Genomic DNA, 20,547 nt, shown 5'->3' with positions numbered 1-20,547 from the left:
ATTCTATGAGATGGCTGCATTATATTCTATTAGATGGCTTCATTATACTATGTGAGGGGGCTGCTTTATATTCTATGAGGGGGCTACCCCAACTCCTGCTACATAATTAAGACATGTACAACCTTATATTATACCCGGATATTAGCGTGTTTTACCGCATAATTGGTGGTCTGGTATTTAACTCTATGCAGCTACATAGTGGGCCCCAAGAATGATTTTCTCTGGTGGGCCCAAGGTGTTCCAGTCCGACGCTGATTGTAGTTAAAGTATAGGAGTAACCCCGGCACACTAATAACATGAAAGTAAAGTCTTCTCAACGACAGTCTTTAATTGTTGTGATTTTATTGATTGTGAAAAAAAAGGGTGGTGTTACAATCCAACGTTTCAGCTCTACATCTCGAGCTTTCATCAGGGATATGACTAGATCCTTGGTTTTGAGGTGTGTGTATAAGTGGTATAGGTTTGCCTTTGTAATCCAGCTGCTGGAACGGTACCTATAGTAACCACGATGTGTAGGGTCAGCACGTGACTCCCGTCCTTGTGTCCTAAATCTAGTCTTGTTTTTTCCCAGAGCACCTAAGTTGGGGTTTGAGCCTGTCATATCTACTTTATAGCTGATTGTAGTTAAGGCCTTGTCTCACATAATAAGATTGTTAGCGAGATCGCTGGAACATCACAGATTTTGTGCCACAGCGATCTCGCTACGTGTGACACATAGCGGCGACCACCCCCCCGCCTGATATCGCTGATTGTGCTCAAACATCCTGGACCATTTTTCGTTGTCGGCGTCCCACTGGCCAGCATACATCGCTGTGTTTGACGCCGACGAGCGACCTTGTTGGCGACGCAGAACTCAGGGACGCAGGCTGGAATCGTTTAGAATAGCTGGTGTGTGACAAGGTCCCAACGACCGCCAAGGTCGCTATACAGATCGCCGGATCGTTGCTGCGTCGCTGAATAGATCTGCCTCTTTGACAGCTTACTAGCGACCATGTAGCGACGCACCAGTGATCCTTACCAGGTCGTATCGTTCTCGGGATCGCTGGAGCGTCGCTAACTGTAACAGTACCCTTACAGTGCCTTGCGAAAGTATTTGGCCCCCTGGAACTTTTCAAGCTTTCCCCACATACTGTACACGCACAATATAATATAATATATATACATATATTATATACATACACACACATATGTATACATATATACATACATATATATACTTATATCTACATGCACGCACAATATATACACACACACTTTTGGTCTGTACTGTATCATGCTTCAAACATAAAGATACCAAATGTAAATTTCTGGTGAAGAATCAACAAGTGGGACACAATTGTGAAGTTGAACGAAATTTATTGGTTTATTTTTAATTCCTACTGAATAGACTGTCAGCTGCTTTTTTCTTGCCATAATACAAATTCTAACAGTCTATTCAGTAGGACTATCAGCTGTGCATCCACCAGACTTCTGCACAACACAACTGATGGTCCCAACCTCATTTATAAGGCAAGAAATCCCACTTATTAAACCTGACAGGGCTGACCTGTGAAGTGAAAACCATTTCCGGTGACTACCTCTTGAAGCTCATCAAGAGAATGTCAAGAGTGTGCAAAGCAGAAATCAAAGCAAAAGGTGGCTACTGGGAAGAACCTAGAACATAAGACATACAGTATTTTCAGTTGTTTCACACTTTTTTGTTACTTATAAAATTCCACATGTTAATTCATAGTTTTGATAGTTTTGATGCCTTCAGAGTGAATCTACAATTTTCATAGTCATGAAAATAAAGAAAACTCTTTGAATGAGAAGGTGTGTCCAAACTTTTGGTCTGTACTGTGTGTGTATGTATATATATATATTATGCATAATCTGAGTGTATAGCCCTGCCCACTCCTCATAGCCACATTCACTATAATATCCCACATCGTCCCATCAGTCAGAGCCACCGGACTACTACCCCTAATATCCCATATCATCCCGTCAGCCAGAGCCACCGGACTACTACCACTAATATCTCACATCATCCCATAATCCCAAGCCACCGGACTACTACCCCTAATATCCCATATCATCCCGTCAGCCAGAACCACCGGACTACTACCCCTAATATCCCACATCATCTCGTCAGCCAGAGCCACCGGACTACTACCCCTAATATCCCACATCATCCCGTCAGCCAGAGCCACCGGACTACTACCCCTAATATCCCACATCATCCCATCAGCCAGAGCCACCGGATTACTACCACTAATATCCCACAACATCCCGTCAGCCAGTGCCACCGGACTTCTACCCCTAATATCCCACATCATCCCGTCAGCCAGAGCCACCGGACTACTACCCCTAATATCCCATATCATCCCGTCAGCCAGAGCCACCGGACTACTACCACTAATATCTCACATCATCCCATAATCCCAAGCCACCGGACTACTACCCCTAATATCCCATATCATCCCATCAGCCAGAACCACCGGACTACTACCCCTAATATCCCACATCATCCCATCAGCCAGAGCCACCGGACTACTATCCCTAATATCCCACATCATCCCGTCAGCCAGAGCCACCGGACTACTATCCCTAATATCCCACATCATCCCGTCAGCCAGAGCCACCGGACTACTATCCCTAATATCCCACATCATCTCGTCAGCCAGAGCCACCGGACTACTACCCCTAATATCCCACATCATCTCGTCAGCCAGAGCCACCGGACTACTATCCCTAATATCCCACATCATCCCGTCAGCCAGAGCCACCGGACTACTACCCCTAATATCCCACATCATCTCGTCAGCCAGAGCCACCGGACTACTACCCCTAATATCCCACATCATCTCGTCAGCCAGAGCCACCGGACTACTATCCCTAATATCCCACATCATCCCGTCAGCCAGAGCCACCGGACTACTACCCCTAATATCCCACATCATCCCATCAGCCAGAGCCACCGGATTACTACCACTAATATCCCACAACATCCCGTCAGCCAGTGCCACCGGACTTCTACCCCTAATATCCCACATCATCCCGTCAGCCAGAGCCACCGGACTACTACCCCTAATATCCCATATCATCCCGTCAGCCAGAACCACCGGACTACTACCCCTAATATCCCACATCATCTCGTCAGCCAGAGCCACCGGACTACTACCCCTAATATCCCACATCATCCCGTCAGCCAGAGCCACCGGACTACTACCCCTAATATCCCACATCATCTCGTCAGCCAGAGCCACCGGACTACTACCCCTAATATCCCACATCATCTCGTCAGCCAGAGCCACCGGACTACTATCCCTAATATCCCACATCATCCCGTCAGCCAGAGCCACCGGACTACTACCCCTAATATCCCACATCATCCCATCAGCCAGAGCCACCGGATTACTACCACTAATATCCCACAACATCCCATCAGCCAGTGCCACCGGACTTCTACCCCTAATATCCCACATCATCCCGTCAGCCAGAGCCACCGGACTACTACCCCTAATATCCCATATCATCCCGTCAGCCAGAACCACCGGACTACTACCCCTAATATCCCACATCATCTCGTCAGCCAGAGCCACCGGACTACTACCCCTAATATCCCACATCATCCCGTCAGCCAGAGCCACCGGACTACTACCCCTAATATCCCACATCATCCCATCAGCCAGAGCCACCGGATTACTACCACTAATATCCCACAACATCCCGTCAGCCAGTGCCACCGGACTTCTACCCCTAATATCCCACATCATCCCGTCAGCCAGAGCCACCGGACTACTACCCCTAATATCCCACAACATCCCGTCAGCCAGTGCCACCGGACTACTACCCCTAATATCCCACATCATCTCGTCAGCCAGAGCCACCGGACTACTACCCCTAATATCCCACATCATCCCGTCAGCCAGAGCCACCGGACTACTACCCCTAATATCCCACATCATCCCATCAGCCAGAGCCACCGGACTACTACCACTAATATCCCACAACATCCCGTCAGCCAGTGCCACCGGACTACTACCACTAATATCCCACATCATCCCGTCAGCCAGAGCCACCGGACTACTACCACTAATATCCCACAACATCCCGTCAGCCAGAGCCACCGAACTTCTACCCCTAATATCCCACATCATCCCGTCAGCCAGAGCCACCGGACTACTACCCCTAATATCCCACATCATCCCATCAGCCAGAGCCACCGGACTACTACCCCTAATATCCCACATCATCCCATCAGCCAGAGCCACCGGACTACTACCCCTAATATCCCACATCATCCCATCAGCCAGAGCCACCGGACTACTACCACTAATATCCCACAACATCCCGTCAGCCAGTGCCACCGGACTTCTACCCCTAATATCCCACATCATCCCGTCAGCCAGAGCCACCGGACTACTACCCCTAATATCCCACAACATCCCGTCAGCCAGTGCCACCGGACTACTACCCCTAATATCCCACATCATCTCGTCAGCCAGAGCCACCGGACTACTACCCCTAATATCCCACATCATCCCGTCAGCCAGAGCCACCGGACTACTACCCCTAATATCCCACATCATCCCATCAGCCAGAGCCACCGGACTACTACCACTAATATCCCACAACATCCCGTCAGCCAGTGCCACCGGACTACTACCACTAATATCCCACATCATCCCGTCAGCCAGAGCCACTGGACTACTACCACTAATATCCCACAACATCCCGTCAGCCAGTGCCACCGGACTTCTACCCCTAATATCCCACATCATCCCGTCAGCCAGAGCCACCGGACTACTACCCCTAATATCCCACATCATCCCATCAGCCAGAGCCACCAGACTACTACCCCTAATATCCCACATCATCCCATCAGCCAGAGCCACCGGACTACTACCCCTAATATCCCACATCATCCCGTCAGCCAGAGCCACCGGACTACTACCCCTAATATCCCACATCATCCCATCAGCCAGAGCCACCGGACTACTACCCCTAATATCCCACATCATCCCGTCAGCCAGAGCCACCGCACTACTACCCCTAATATCCCACATCATCCCATCAGCCAGAGCCACCGGACTACTACCCCTAATATCCCACATCATCCCGTCAGCCAGAGCCACCGGACTACTACCCCTAATATCCCACATCATCCCGTCAGCCAGAGCCACCGGACTACTACCCCTAATATCCCACATCATCCCGTCAGCCAGAGCCACCGGACTACTACCCCTAATATCCCACATCATCCCATCAGCCAGAGCCACCGGACTACTACCCCTAATATCCCACATCATCCCGTCAGCCAGAGCCACCGGACTACTACCCCTAATATCCCACATCATCCCGTCAGCCAGAGCCACCGGACTACTACCCCTAATATCCCACATCATCCCGTCAGCCAGAGCCTCCGGACTACTACCCCTAATATCCCACATCATCCCATCAGCCAGAGCCACCGGACTACTACCCCTAATATCCCATATCATCCCGTCAGCCAGAGCCACCAGACAACTACCCCTAATATCCCACATCATCCCGTCAGCCAGAGCCACCGGACTCCTACCCCTAATATCCCACATCATCCCATCAGCCAGAGCCACCGGACTACTACCCCTAATATCCCACATTATCCCATCAGCCAGAGCCACCGGACTACTACCACTAATATCCCACATCATCCCATCAGCCAGAGCCACCGGACTACTACCCCTAATATCCCACATCATCCCGTCAGCCAGAGCCACCGGACTACTACCCCTAATATCCCACATCATCCCGTCAGCCAGAGCCACCGGACTACTACCCCTAATATCCCACATCATCCCATCAGCCAGAGCCACCGGACTACTACCACTAATATCCCACATCATCCCGTCAGCCAGAGCCACCGGACTACTACCCCTAATATCCAACATCATCCCGTCACAGCCACTGGACTACTACCACTAATATCCCACATCATCCCATCAGCCAGAGCCACCGGACTACTACCCCTAATATCCCACATCATCCCGTCAGCCAGAGCCACCGGACTACTACCACTAATATCCCACATCATCCCATCAGCCAGAGCCACCGGACTACTACCACTAATATCCCACATCATCCCATCAGCCAGAGCCACCGGACTACTACCCCTAATATCCCACATCATCCCGTCAGCCAGAGCCACCGGACTACCCCTAATATCCCACATCATCCCGTCAGCCAGAGCCACCGGACTACTACCCCTAATATCCCACATCATCCCGTCAGCCAGAGCCACCGGACTACTACCACTAATATCCCACATCATCCCGTCAGCCAGAGCCACCGGACTACTACCCCTAATATCCCATATCATCCCGTCAGCCAGAGCCACCGGACTACTACCCCTAATATCCCACATCATCCCGTCAGCCAGAGCCACCGGACTACTACCCCTAATATCCCACATCATCCCATAATCCCGAGCCACCGGACTACTACCACTAATATCCCACATCATCCCGTCAGCCAGAGCCACCGGACTACTACCCCTAATATCCCACATCATCCCATCAGCCAGAGCCACCGCACTACTACCCCTAATATCCCACATCATCCCGTCAGCCAGAGCCACCGGACTACTCCCCCTAATATCCCACATCATCCCATCAGCCAGAGCCACCGGACTACTACCCCTAATATCCCACATCATCCCATCAGTCAGAGCCACCAGACTACTACCCCTAATATCCCACAACATCCCATCAGTCAGAGCCACCAGACTACTACCACTAATATCCCACATCATCCCATCAGCCAGAGCCACCGGACTACTACCCCTAATATCCCACATCATCCCATCAGCCAGAGCCACCGGACTACTACCCCTAATATCCCACATCATCCCATCAGTCAGAGCCACCAGACTACTACCCCTAATATGCCACATCATCCAGTCAGCCAGAGCCACCGGACTACTACCCCTAATATCCCACATCATCCAGTCAGCCAGAGCCACCGGACTACTACCCCTAATATCCCATATCACCCAGTCAGCCAGAGCCACCGGACTACTACCCCTAATTTTACCCTTCGCCATGACAGCACCCACTGGAGAGAGGGATCCACCCCATAGGAACAGGAAACCTACAGAAAATAAAAGGGGAGGTCTGCCTCTCCTCCTCAGTTGGTTTCCTGTTCCTACGGCATCCACAGGAAGAATCTCCTACAAGAACACATACCTGGGCCAATGCATGTCGCCTGTGCGGGGTCTGTGGGAAAGGCAGGGGCTGTGGTCCAGATGCAGCGTTGGAGGAGTTTCCATTTGACGGCTCCCTCCTCATCTAGTGGATGGCACGATGGCTGGGTCTGGGGAGGGCCGCCCGGTCTCACTCGGGAGACGCGCCGTCGGCTGCATGAAGCTGCGGGAACACAGCTTCTTACGGGTTCCAATGGTGACCCGGGGATGGAGCTGGGCTTCACGGGCCCCGACCAGCATAGCAGTTGCGTGGGGGGCAGCATTCCGGTAAGGCCTGCATCCTGGATGCAGCCCGGTGCATGAAGCCGAGCTGGCACATGCGCTGACTGACACAGATTTTTCTGCCCCGGAAGTGAAAGTTGGACTTCCGGGGCACACAGGCTGAGGTACAGGTGGTAGGGGAAGTGCTGGTGGCGCATGCGCGATACACCGCAGCCGCTGACCCGGAACTGGATGGGGGACTTCTGGGTCATGGAAAACAAAGGAAAAAATAAAAGGGATGTGTATTATGTTCTATAAAAGCCCCCATGCCGACTACCCCCGCCACCGCATTGAACTATACCGGCATCATAGATGCCGGTACAGTTCATAGCAATGATGGATGATCATTCCCTGCTGTGACTCTGACACTTCATTGCGCACTCACTGTGTGCCAGGCAGAGCAGGATACCGGAGCAGTGCGGGCACGAGGAGTTGAGTGTTTTGGTTTTTTTAAATGTAACAGTGACTGTGGGGCCATTCTCGGGGGGGGAGGGAGAGCTGGTGCATACCATGGGGCAGTGCTGTATACCATTTGATGCTGTGTACCATTTGGTGCTGTATACCATGGTGTTGTGCTGTATACCATATGGGACTGTGCTGTATACCAGTGGGGGGCTGTGCTGTATACCAATGTGGGGCTGTGCTATATACCATGGTGCTGTGCTGTATACCATCTGGGGCTGTGCTGTATACCAATGGGGGCTGTGCTGTATACCATGTGGTGCAGTGCTGTATACCATGTGGGGCTGTACTATATACCATGTGGGGTTGTGCCATATACCATGTGGTGCTGTGCTATATACCACTTGGGGCTGTGTTATATACATTGTGGGGCTGTGTTATATACTTTGTGGCTGTGCTATATATTATGTGACTGTGTTATATACCATGATGGGTACATTATACATTATATCCTATGGGGGAGGCTGTGTTATATAATATAGGGGGATACATTATATTCTATGGGGAGGTGGGCTGTATTCTATTCTATTCGGGGCTACATTATATTCTATGGGGGGCTGTATTATATTATATTCTATTTTGGTGATCGCATCATACTCTGAGTGGGCTACATTATACTATATGAGGAGGCTACATTGTATTCTATGGGGGGCTGCATTATAGTCTATGTGGGGCTAGATTATATTGTATGGGGGCTCTATTATATTTTTTGAGGGGGCTACATTATATTCTATTGGGGCTGTATTATACTATATGAGGAGGGCTACACTGTATTCTATGGAGGGGCTACATTATACTATATTAGGGGCTGCCATATATTCTATGGAGCGGCTGCATTATACTATATTAGTGGGCTATATTATATTCTATGGGGAGTTACATTATATTCTTTGGGGTGGCTACATTATGCTCTAAGGGGTGGCTGCATTAAACTGTAAGAGTGGGGCTGCATTTTATTCTATGGGGGTTACATTATATTGTATGGCGGGGCTGCATTATACTCTTTGGGGTGGCTGCATTATGCTCTATGGGGTGGCTGCACTATGCTCTATGGTGTGGCTGCATTATACTGTATCAAGGACTATGGGGAATACATTATACTATATGAAGAACTATGGGGTGCATTATACTATGGGAAGTGAATTGTACTACATGGATGACTATGGCGGTGTATTATACTATATGGAGGACTATGGGGAGTATATTATACTATATGGAGGACTGTAGGGGGTGTATTATACTATATGGAGGACTATGGGGTACATTATATTATATGGAGGACTATGGGGTGTAAACTGTAGATGTGCTGCTGATAACATGATACTGTATGGGGACAGATTGATCCATTAGGGATTGTTCTGTCCCCATCATTCTTTCTCAGACGGTGGAAAGAGGCCGGGAAACAAGTGTTGAACGACTTCAATATTGTCGATCACACTCATTTAGCAGCCTTAACTCAGCACATGTAAATACAATCGAACTACTTCTGTGTGATGTGCAATATGTTAGCATTTGGGGCCCCATTTTAAACTTTGCCTAGGGTCCCACTTTGCCTAAAACCGGCCCTGCTCAAACACATGACATGATGCAGCATTACCGATCACAATCTCTGCCAGTGCCTCCAATATAAGATACACACACCGCGCTCTTATATGGCCTAATATGTCGTATGAGGCCTGTGTACCGACCGTACAGACCACACTATCATCCTCCTGTATGCCGTATATAGGCAGAGAGTGCAGTCTGTACAGTATCTAAGATGGCGACAGTCTGTATGTCTTATAGGGGGCCTAATAGGAGACGACAGTCTGTATGTCTCATAGGAGGCCGATAGTCTGTATGTCTTATAAGGGGCCTAATAGGAGGCCGACAGTCTCTATGTCTTATAGGAGTCCGACAGTCTGTATGTCTCCTAGGAGGCCTAATAAGAGGCCAACAGCCTGTATGTCATATACGAGGTCAATATTCCGTACATACCGCAATATCGGCATCCTATTTACTGTACATACCACACTTATGGAAAGTATCTATTATAGGAGACTGAGTCTGTATGTGATATAGGATGCCAAGAGTACAGTCTGTATGATATATAGGAGGCTGAGAGTGCGGTCTGTACGATATATAGGAGGCTGAGAGTGCGGTCTGTATGATATATAGGAGGCTGAGAGTGCGGTCTGTACGATATATTGGAGGCTGAGAGTACAGTCTGTATGATATATAGGAGGCTGAGAGTGCGGTCTGTACAATAGAAAGGAGGCTGAGTGCGGTCTGTACGATATATAGGAGGCTGAGAGTGCGGTCTGTTCGATATATAGGAGGCTGAGAGTGCGGTCTGTTCGATATATAGGAGGCTGAGAGTGCGGTCTGTATGATATATTGGAGGCTGAGAGTGCGGTCTGTATGATATATTGGAGGCTGAGAGTGCGGTCTGTTCGATATATAGGAGGCTGAGAGTGCGGTCTGTACGATATATTGGAGGCTGAGAGTGCAGTCTGTATGATATATAGGAGGCTGAGAATGCGGTCTGTACGATATATTGGAGGCTGAGAGTGCGGTCTGTACGATATATAGGAGGCTGAGAGTGCGGTCTGTATGATATATTGGAGGCTGAGGGTGCGGTCTTTACGATATATAGGAGGCTGAGAGTGCGGTCTGTACGATATATAGGAGGCTGAGAGTGCGGTCTGTACGATATATTGGAGGCTGAGAGTGCGGTCTGTATGATATATAGGAGGCTGAGAGTGCGGTCTGTATGATATATTGGAGGCTGAGGGTGCGGTCTTTACGATATATAGGAGGCTGAGAGTGCGGTCTGTACGATATATAGGAGGCTGAGAGTGCGGTCTGTACGATATATTGGAGGCTGAGAGTGCGGTCTGTATGATATATAGGAGGCTGAGAGTGCGGTCTGTATGATATATTGGAGGCTGAGGGTGCGGTCTTTACGATATATAGGAGGCTGAGTGCGGTCTGTATGATATATTGGAGGCTGAGAGTGCGGTCTGTTCGATATATAGGAGGCTGAGAGTGCGGTCTGTACGATAGAAAGGAGGCTGAGTGCGGTCTGTACGATATATAGGAGGCTGAGAGTGCGGTCTGTACGATATATAGGAGGCTGAGAGTGCGGTCTGTACGATATATAGGAGGCTGAGAGTGCGGTCTGTACGATATATAGGAGGCTGAGAGTGCGGTCTGTACGATATATAGGAGGCTGAGAGTGCGGTCTGTACGATATATAGGAGGCTGAGAGTGCGGTCTGTACGATATATAGGAGGCTGAGAGTGCGGTCTGTACGATATATGGGAGGCTGAGAGTGCGGTCTTTATAATATATAGGAGGCTGAGAGTGCGGTCTGTACAATAGAAAGGAGGCTGAGTGCGGTATGTACGATATATTGGAGGCTGAGAGTGCGGTCTGTACGATATATAGGAGGCTGAGAGTGCGGTCTGTACGATATATTGGAGGCTGAGAGTGTGGTCTGTACGATATATAGGAGGCTGAGAATGCGGCCTGTACGATATATTGGAGGCTGAAAGTGCGGTCTGTACGATATATTGGAGGCTGAGAGTGCGGTCTTTACGATATATTGGAGGCTGAGAGTGCGGTCTGTATGATATATTGGAGGCTGAGAGTGCGGTCTGTACGATATATTGGAGGCTGAGAGTGCGGTCTGTACGATATATTGGAGGCTGAGAGTGCGGTCTGTACGATATATTGGAGGCTGAGAGTGCGGTCTGTATGATATATTGGAGGCTGAGAGTGCGGTCTGTATGATATATTGGAGGCTGAGGGTGCGGTCTTTACGATATATAGGAGGCTGAGAGTGCGGTCTGTATGATATATTGGAGGCTGAGAGTGCGGTCTGTACGATATATTGGAGGCTGAGAGTGCGATCTGTACGATATATTGGAGGCTGAGAGTGCGGTCTGTACGATATATTGGAGGCTGAGAGTGCGGTCTGTACGATATATTGGAGGCTGAGAGTGCGGTCTGTACGATATATAGGAGGCTGAGAGTGCGGTCTGTACGATATATGGGAGGCTGAGAGTGCGGTCTTTATAATATATAGGAGGCTGAGAGTGCGGTCTGTACAATAGAAAGGAGGCTGAGTGCGGTATGTACGATATATTGGAGGCTGAGAGTGCGGTCTGTACGATATATAGGAGGCTGAGAGTGCGGTCTGTACGATATATTGGAGGCTGAGAGTGTGGTCTGTACGATATATAGGAGGCTGAGAATGCGGCCTGTATGATATATTGGAGGCTGAGGGTGCGGTCTTTACGATATATAGGAGGCTGAGAGTGCGGTCTGTACGATATATTGGAGGCTGAGAGTGCGGTCTGTACGATATATTGGAGGCTGAGAGTGCGGTCTGTATGATATATTGGAGGCTGAGAGTGCGGTCTGTATGATATATTGGAGGCTGAGGGTGCGGTCTTTACGATATATAGGAGGCTGAGAGTGCGGTCTGTACGATATATTGGAGGCTGAGAGTGCGGTCTGTACGATATATTGGAGGCTGAGAGTGCGGTCTGTACGATATATTGGAGGCTGAGAGTGCGGTCTGTTCGATATATTGGAGGCTGAGAGTGCGGTCTGTACGATATATTGGAGGCTGAGAGTGCGGTCTGTACGATATATTGGAGGCTGAGAGTGCGGTCTGTACGATATATTGGAGGCTGAGAGTGCGGTCTGTACGATATATAGGAGGCTGAGAGTGCGGTCTGTACGATATATTGGAGGCTGAGAGTGCGGTCTGTATGATATATTGGAGGCTGAGGGTGCGGTCTTTACGATATATAGGAGGCTGAGAGTGCGGTCTGTATGATATATTGGAGGCTGAGAGTGCGGTCTGTACGATATATTGGAGGCTGAGAGTGCGGTCTGTACGATATATTGGAGGCTGAGAGTGCGGTCTGTACGATATATTGGAGGCTGAGAGTGCGGTCTGTATGATATATTGGAGGCTGAGAGTGCGGTCTGTATGATATATTGGAGGCTGAGGGTGCGGTCTTTACGATATATAGGAGGCTGAGAGTGCGGTCTGTATGATATATTGGAGGCTGAGAGTGCGGTCTGTATGATATATTGGAGGCTGAGAGTGCGGTCTGTATGATATATAGGAGGCTGAGAGTGCGGTCTGTTCGATATATAGGAGGCTGAGAGTGCGGTCTGTATGATATATAGGAGGCTGAGAGTGCGGTCTGTTCGATATATAGGAGGCTGAGAGTGCGGTCTGTATGATATATTGGAGGCTGAGAGTGTGGTCTGTATGATATATTGGAGGCTGAGAGTGCGGTCTGTATGATATATAGGAGGCTGAGAGTGCGGTCTGTTCGATATATAGGAGGCTGAGAGTGCGGTCTGTATGATATATTGGAGGCTGAGAGTGTGGTCTGTATGATATATTGGAGGCTGAGAGTGTGGTCTGTATGATATATTGGAGGCTGAGAGTGCGGTCTGTATGATATATAGGAGGCTGAGAGTGCGGTCTGTATGATATATTGGAGGCTGAGAGTGTGGTCTGTATGATATATTGGAGGCTGAGAGTGCGGTCTGTATGATATATAGGAGGCTGAGAGTGCGGAAAATGTTTTACAAAGAAATCAACATTTGTTACCCACCAGAGAACTCACACAGGGGAGAAGCCTTTTTCCTGTTCAGAATGTGGGAAATGTTTTGCAAAGAAATCAACTTTTGTTACCCACCAGAGAACTCATACAGGGGAGAAGCCTTTTTCCTGTTCAGAATGTGGGAAATATTTTGCACAGAAATCAACTTTTGTTACCCACCAGAGAACTCACACAGGGGAGAAACCTTTTTCATGTTCAGAATGTGGGAAATGTTTTAACAATAAATCCGATTGTGTTCATCACCAGAGAATTCACACTGGAGAAAAACCTTTTTCATGTTTAGAATGTGGGAAATGTTTTGCAAAGAAATCAACTTTTGTTACCCACCAGAGAACTCACACAGGGGAGAAGCTTTTTTCCTGTTCAGAATGTGGGAAATATTTTGCACAGAAATCAACTTTTGTTACCCACCAGAGAACTCACACAGGGGAGAAACCTTTTTCATGTTCAGAATGTGGAAAATGTTTTGCACATAAATCACAGTTTGTTACCCACCAAAGAAATCACACAGGGGAGAAGCCTTTTTCCTGTTCAGAATGTGGGAAATGTTTTGCACAGAAATCACAATTTGTTACCCACAGGAGAACTCACACAGGGGAGAAGCCTTTTTCATGTTCAGAATGTGGGAAATGTTTTAACAATAAATCAGATTGTGTTAATCACCAGAGAATCCACACAGGGGAGAAGCCTTTTTCTTGTTCAGAATGTGGGAAATGTTTTGCACGTAAATCACATTTTGTTATTCACCAAAGAACTCACACAGGGGAGAAGCCTTTTTCATGTTCAGAATGTGGGAAATGTTTTAACAATAAATCAGGTTGTGTTAAGCACCAGAGAACTCACACAGGGGAGAAGCCTTTTTTATGTTCAGAATGTGGGAAATGTTTTAAATGGAAAATAGATTTTGATCGCCATCAGAGAACTCACACAGAGGAGAAGCCTTTTTCCTGTTCAGAATGTGGGAAATATTTTAACCGGAAATCAGATTTGGTTAATCACCAAAGAACTCACACAGGGGAGAAGCCTTTTTCCTGTTCAGAATGTGGCAAATCTTTTAACTACAAAGGGAATCTTGATGAACACCAAAGAACCCACACAGGAGAGAAGCCTTTTTCATGTTCAGAATGTGGGAAACGTTTTACTCAGAAACCAAATCTTGTTAAACATCAGAGAATTCACACAGCAGAGAAGCCATATTCATGTTCAGAATGTGGGAAATATTTTAAATGGAAAATAAGTCTTGATAGCCATCAAAGAACCCACACAGGGGAGGAGCCTTTTTCCTGTTCAGAATGTGGGAAATGTTTTACTCATAATTCAAGTCTTGTTAAACATCAGATAATTCACACAGCAGAGAAGCCATATTCATGTTCAGTATGTGGGAAAGACTTTAAATGGAAAATAAGTCTTGATCGCCATCAGAGAATTCACACAGGGGAGAAGCCTTTTTCATGTTCAGAATGTGGCAAATGTTTTAACAATAAATCAAATTGTGTTAAGCACCAGAGAACTCACACAGAGGAGAAGCCTTTTTCCTGTTAATGTGGGAAATATTTTAACCACAAAGCGCTCCTTGATCGCCATCAGAGCAGGCACACAGAAGTGAAGCCTTTTTCATTTTCTTAATGTTGGAAATATTTTACTTGGAAATCATCTGTTAATAAACATCAGAGTCGTCACATAGGGGAGAAGACTTTTTTATATTCATAGTGTCGGAGTAGTTTTAACCCAAACTGAATCTTCTTAAATGGGTTGTCTCCTGTCATTCCTCATGTTTGCTGACATAAAACTAAACTTTATTAATTCCAAATGTAAAACTATACCCATAATTCACCCTCTGAAGGTTAGTCAGAAGGTGACTAATAGAAAAAAACATATACCCCACAGTTCAATATATCGGGTGAGGTGACGTATAAACACTCACTCTCCAAGCCTCTCATTTCTACGGGCTTCATCGTCCTCACCAAAGGCGACTCATCAGGAGACTATTTAATATTGACCTATATTCAAGCAAGACTAGACAAAAAAAACTAAAATCATGTATCATGTATCATGTTATTCGAAACAGTCAGAAAACTAGCCCCATATTGGCAGATCCCAGACCTCAAACTATTTACTTCGGAAGCTTATAAGCCACTCCAGTGTCAGGAATAGATAGTATGATTTTGAATTTACCAAATGGCGGCAATGAAACAAAGAGTGAAAAATATAAAGGGGTCTGAATACTTTCCATACCCACTGTATCAGTAAAAATAACTCCTCTTTATTAGGTAAAGTATAAAAGAATTGCACCATTTTCCGATACCCGTCGCGTCTCCATTTTTTATGATCTCGCATTGGGTGAGGGCTTATTTTTTACTTGCCGAGCTGATGTTTTTAATGGAGACCATTTTGATGCAGATACGATCTTGTGATCGGCCGTTATTGCATTTTAATGCAACGTTGCGGCAACCAAAAAAAGTAATTCTGGCGTTTTGACCTTTTTTCTCGTTACGCCATTTAGCGATCGGGTTAATTCTTTTTTATAGTGATAGATCGGGCGATTCTGAACGCGGCTATAACAAGTATGTGTATGTTTGATTTTTTTATTGCTGTATTTTGAAAGAGGGGTGATTTGAACTTTTATATTTTTTTAACATTTTTAAAAACTTTTTTTTACTTTTGGCATTGTGAAGACTTACAGCATTGTATCTTAATTAACCAGATGAATATTTTTTAGCAAACGAAGAATAATAGAATGTTATCTGTATGTTGGCTTTAAATGTATGTGTTGATTTCTGGTTGGTCAAGAAAACAGACTTTTGTTTGTGTAAGCCGAAAGGACAAGAGACAGGACAGCAGCCACAACATCATCACAAGGGACACGGATCTATCATTCTATAGGAAACAACCTAGGGGTTTTCAGCCTCGGTTGGAAGAATACAGATCTGCTCCACTGACCATTGCTGAACCATGGATACGTTTGGAGACAGGTTGTGATCCTCGGATCAACTGGCCTTGTACCTTGTATGGACTGTCAATTTCCTATGCTTGTCATTACCCCCTGTGTGTGTGTGCCACAGGTGGAGTTGCGACCCTGGAAGATCTGTAGTCACAGCTGCTATTATCCTGGCGGGTCAGTGGAAGGGTGAGACTCTGTAATGTTCCCCATCTTGGGTATTTTTCTGGGACTGTTCTATGTGTTAGCATACAAAGAGATAAACTGCACGGCAGGGAAATCACGGCCGCCACATGTGCTCGGTGCGATACTGCTCAGTTAGCCATGATGAGCTCATGTAACCGGACACTTCGGGTGCACACCAAGTAAAGAAAGTGTGGACCCGCAGAAGCGCAAAATGGCCGTCGTCACTCGCATACTCCATCTCCCTGAGGACATGCTGTGAACTGCTTGATCAATAAAGAACAGACTTTTTACACTGGTGAGTGCCACCTCATCTTTTCTTCGTGTTCTATGTGTTATCTGCCTGTTCTGTGGTAGAATAAAGCATGGCCACACTGTGTTACCCTCACCCTGTGTTGTCTGAGTAGCGTTTTGCCCATGTTAAAAGGAGAGCGGGAGATCGGCGGGACGATCCCTGGTCCGTGCGGTTTTGGCTAGTGAGTGGAGTTCATAGTATTCCGGCAGTGACAAGCATAGAGGTCTGCTGGAGACCTCTGGTTGTCATGCCAACCCATCGGTGACCCATGATCCTGTGACGGGGTCACCGATGGGCGGGATTTCCGGTGCACTTGCTGGAAGTGCGCATTAAATGCCGCTGTCAGAGGTTGTTCGGGGCAAATGGCAGCTGTTCAAAATAGCTGACGTGCCGGAAAAGATGTCGGCTCACCGCCGGAGCCCACATCAAAGGGAGGAAGTATATTTACACCCGGTGTCGGAAAGGGGTTAAAGGGGATTGTTTTTACAGAGCCAGAAGTGGTAATCAATCATGTATACATACAGATAATTACAGAAATACACAGATTCTAATGATAAATAGTATAGAGTTACCACAAGAAAATATAATTTGTGTAAACCATGTGTAGATATAAAAATTCAGGCAAATGTCAAATGTTGTAGCTCCATCTAGTGGCCATGTGCAAAAGTGCCATCAGAGTAAAATGTTGGCGTGACACCTAATAGTGGTTGGGACAGTCCCCTGATGGCTTATTGGTGCAAACCGAGCGACCTGGGGCAAATGCCAATCAGAGGTCACAGGGAGCGAGTATACCCCACGTGGGTACATGAATCTGTGACGCCCCCGGGTGGTGTGTCACGTGCGGGATCCAGGAAACAGCGTCACACGCCATCCCGGGTAACTCTGCCTCCAGGCACCTCTGATTGGATGGTGTCACACCGAAGAGGAGTGACCGGAATGACACTGGATGGACTCGTCGCCATGGAGACCGGACTAGGCCACACCACGCGAGAGTTCAGCATCCCCAGTGAAGCAGGAGGTTCAGGATGAAAACCTGTTGGTAAGACCAAGATGAATAATGCTGCATAGAGCCATCTGGTAGTGATCAATCAGGTAAAGTGATAGTGAGGGGGGTCTGGAAACAAAACTGCATGTGAAAAGTGCCAAATGTGACCCCACCAAGTGACCAGTGAGAGCGCAACTGTGCAACGGGTAAGAAAAGGGAATAAACAGTGATATGGTAAAGATATAAAGAGAAAAGCAGCTTAATAACAGTGATGATAATAAAATCTATGGGAAGTGTTTGTGGTGAAGTGTATACACTCCTAGAAATGTTTCCTCTACAATATAGAGATATAAATGATCAGTATTAGGACGTGTAACAAAGAGGAATCTGTTATTATATAGAGAGAATGTAACGAGCAATAAATGACGGGAATAATCGGGAATGAAATTGTTATTAATAATATAATGAGATCCCAGCACCTGACACTTCCCGGGATATATGGGCTTATATTAGAATCCCAATTACCAACTGGAAAGATAACAACAAAGGGAAAAGGGTGGAACAAAAAACAAGCCCCAAACACCTCATAACCCACAATGTAAGGGCAGAAAAATACCGGAAATATAAGTTTCTATTCACACTGCAATATTAGTCACATGTGATCTGTGTCTCTTCCAGAAGAAAAGTCATCACAGTGTCATTCCCCATAATAACCGTATAGAGGAGGAAATGATCGCGGAGAGAGCGTCCATTGTTAGAATAGTGGGGAGACACAGATGGGATCCTGTTGTGAGTTCATTTTTCCCTTCACCAGTGAGGTCTGATGAACTCCCTCTTCTGGCGAAGGAAGATAGTGAGGCTGATTACCAAACAGCTGAGCAGGTAGATGATGACTGGGTCACAGGAACTGATGACTGGATATAAGGCAGCCGACGCCCTGCTGCCTTGCCGGTGATTTTCCTGCTGGATTCTTGGAGACCAGTCTGATTTCTGCTTCTCAAAGTGAAGTTTTGCTCTGCCTTTTGTACACTTTAGTTCTGGTTTTGTTTGCCTTGTTTTTTTTTGGAGTTCAGCCATCCCCGGCCGGGGGTGAGCTGAATTCCATTTTTTCTCTGATCTGTTGATCTCTGGCTCTGTCTTCAGAATATACCTGAGTGCTGATATAGTCTTTTGAAGCCTAGCGACTTCAGGGCCTGTTTCTCCTATCAGACGGTTGGGACATTTTTTGGATAGGGTTTTTTGCGGATTGCAGACAGCAGCTTTTCTATCCTGTCCTATTTAGTTAGCTTGGGCCCCATCATTTGCTCATCCTATCTTTCTATCTGTGTTAGTGTTTTTCATCTTGCTTCACCGTCATTATATGTTGGGGGCTGCCTATTGCTTTGGGGTCTGCTCTGGGGCAGTTTAGATTTCCCCTTTCTTTCTTTAGGCCTATTTAGTTCTCCGGCTGTGATCGAGGGGTCTAGGGCACCGTAGGAACCCCCCACGGCTACTGCTAGTTGTTGTGGATAGGATCAGGGGTCTGCAATCTGATAGCTGCCAACTTCTCTGGTTTTCTGGACTTAGCTATTATTTTTGTTTTTTCCTCCTTCGGTGACTCATCCATAACAGAATCACCGGCCATACCGCAGATCCTAGGGTACTCAATAGCAGGAAAGAATTGTAAAAAAAAAAAAAAAAGAAGGTGTCAGAATTTCTTTGTGTATATTTTTTCCTCTATATCTCTGAGGCCGTAGGGGGAATTTTTTTTCTCTCAATGGAGAGGAAGCAATTGTCTGATCATGTGGAGCAGCTTGCTGCGGAAGTGCGGGGAATTTCCGCCTATCTTACTCATTCACATGCTGCTGAACCAAAGATCCCTACTCCTGATGTGTTTTTTGGGGATCGGTCTACATTTTTGAATTTCAAGAATAATTGCAAATTATTTTTTTGCCTTGAAGCCTAACTCGTCGGGGAGCTCCGCGCAGCGGGTTAAAATTGTCATCTCTTTGCTGTGCGGCAATCCCCAGGATTGGGCGTTTTCCTTGAAACCTGATGATCCTATTCTAAATAATGTGGATGCATTTTTTCAAGCCTTGGGGTTGTTGTATGATGAACCTAATGCTATTGATCAAGCTGAGAAAGCCCTGTTGGCAGTGAGCCAGGGTCAGGATTCTGCAGAGTTATACTGTCAAAAATTCCGAAAGTGGGCAGTCCTTACTACCTGGAATGATGGTGCCTTGGCAGCTCTCTTTCGGAAGGGTTTGTCAGAAACCGTAAAAGATACTATGGTGGGATTTCCTGTTCCCTCTGGTCTTGACGATTCTATGTCATTAGCCATTCAGGTTGATCGGCGTTTGCGTGAACGCAAGACCGCACGAGAGGTTTTGCCACATGTTGAACAAATGTCTGAACCTATGCAATGTGATAGAGTTTTGTCCAGGGCGCAACGTCAGGAGTTCAGAAGGCATAATAAGCTGTGTTTTTTTTGTGGAGATGCCTCGCATATTATGTCTGTCTGCCCTAAACGAGAGAAACGTTGTGCTCACACGTTTTCTGTGGGTGGTGTTCAACCTAAGTTTCTTCTAG

The 20,547-nt window shown here is 47.0% G+C and overlaps 1 protein-coding gene across 1 annotated transcript; it reads left to right on the top strand.

Moving 5' to 3' along the window:
* Positions 1–7,322: 7,322 nt before the first annotated feature.
* LOC141100537 (uncharacterized) lies at positions 7,323–17,042 on the top strand. The gene is made up of 2 exons (XM_073589097.1): positions 7,323–7,418; positions 13,549–17,042. The coding sequence occupies exons 1-2, from the start codon at positions 7,323–7,325 to the stop codon at positions 15,118–15,120; spliced, it is 1,668 nt and encodes a 555-aa protein (XP_073445198.1). The 3' UTR covers positions 15,121–17,042.
* The last annotated feature ends 3,505 nt before the right edge of the window (positions 17,043–20,547 follow it).

Source organism: Dendrobates tinctorius, unplaced genomic scaffold (assembly GCF_039654945.1).
Source record: "Dendrobates tinctorius isolate UK_male_01 unplaced genomic scaffold, ASM3965494v1 ptg000106l, whole genome shotgun sequence".
Taxonomy (NCBI): domain Eukaryota; kingdom Metazoa; phylum Chordata; class Amphibia; order Anura; family Dendrobatidae; genus Dendrobates; species Dendrobates tinctorius.
This window is presented reverse-complemented; position numbering and strand designations above follow the sequence as displayed.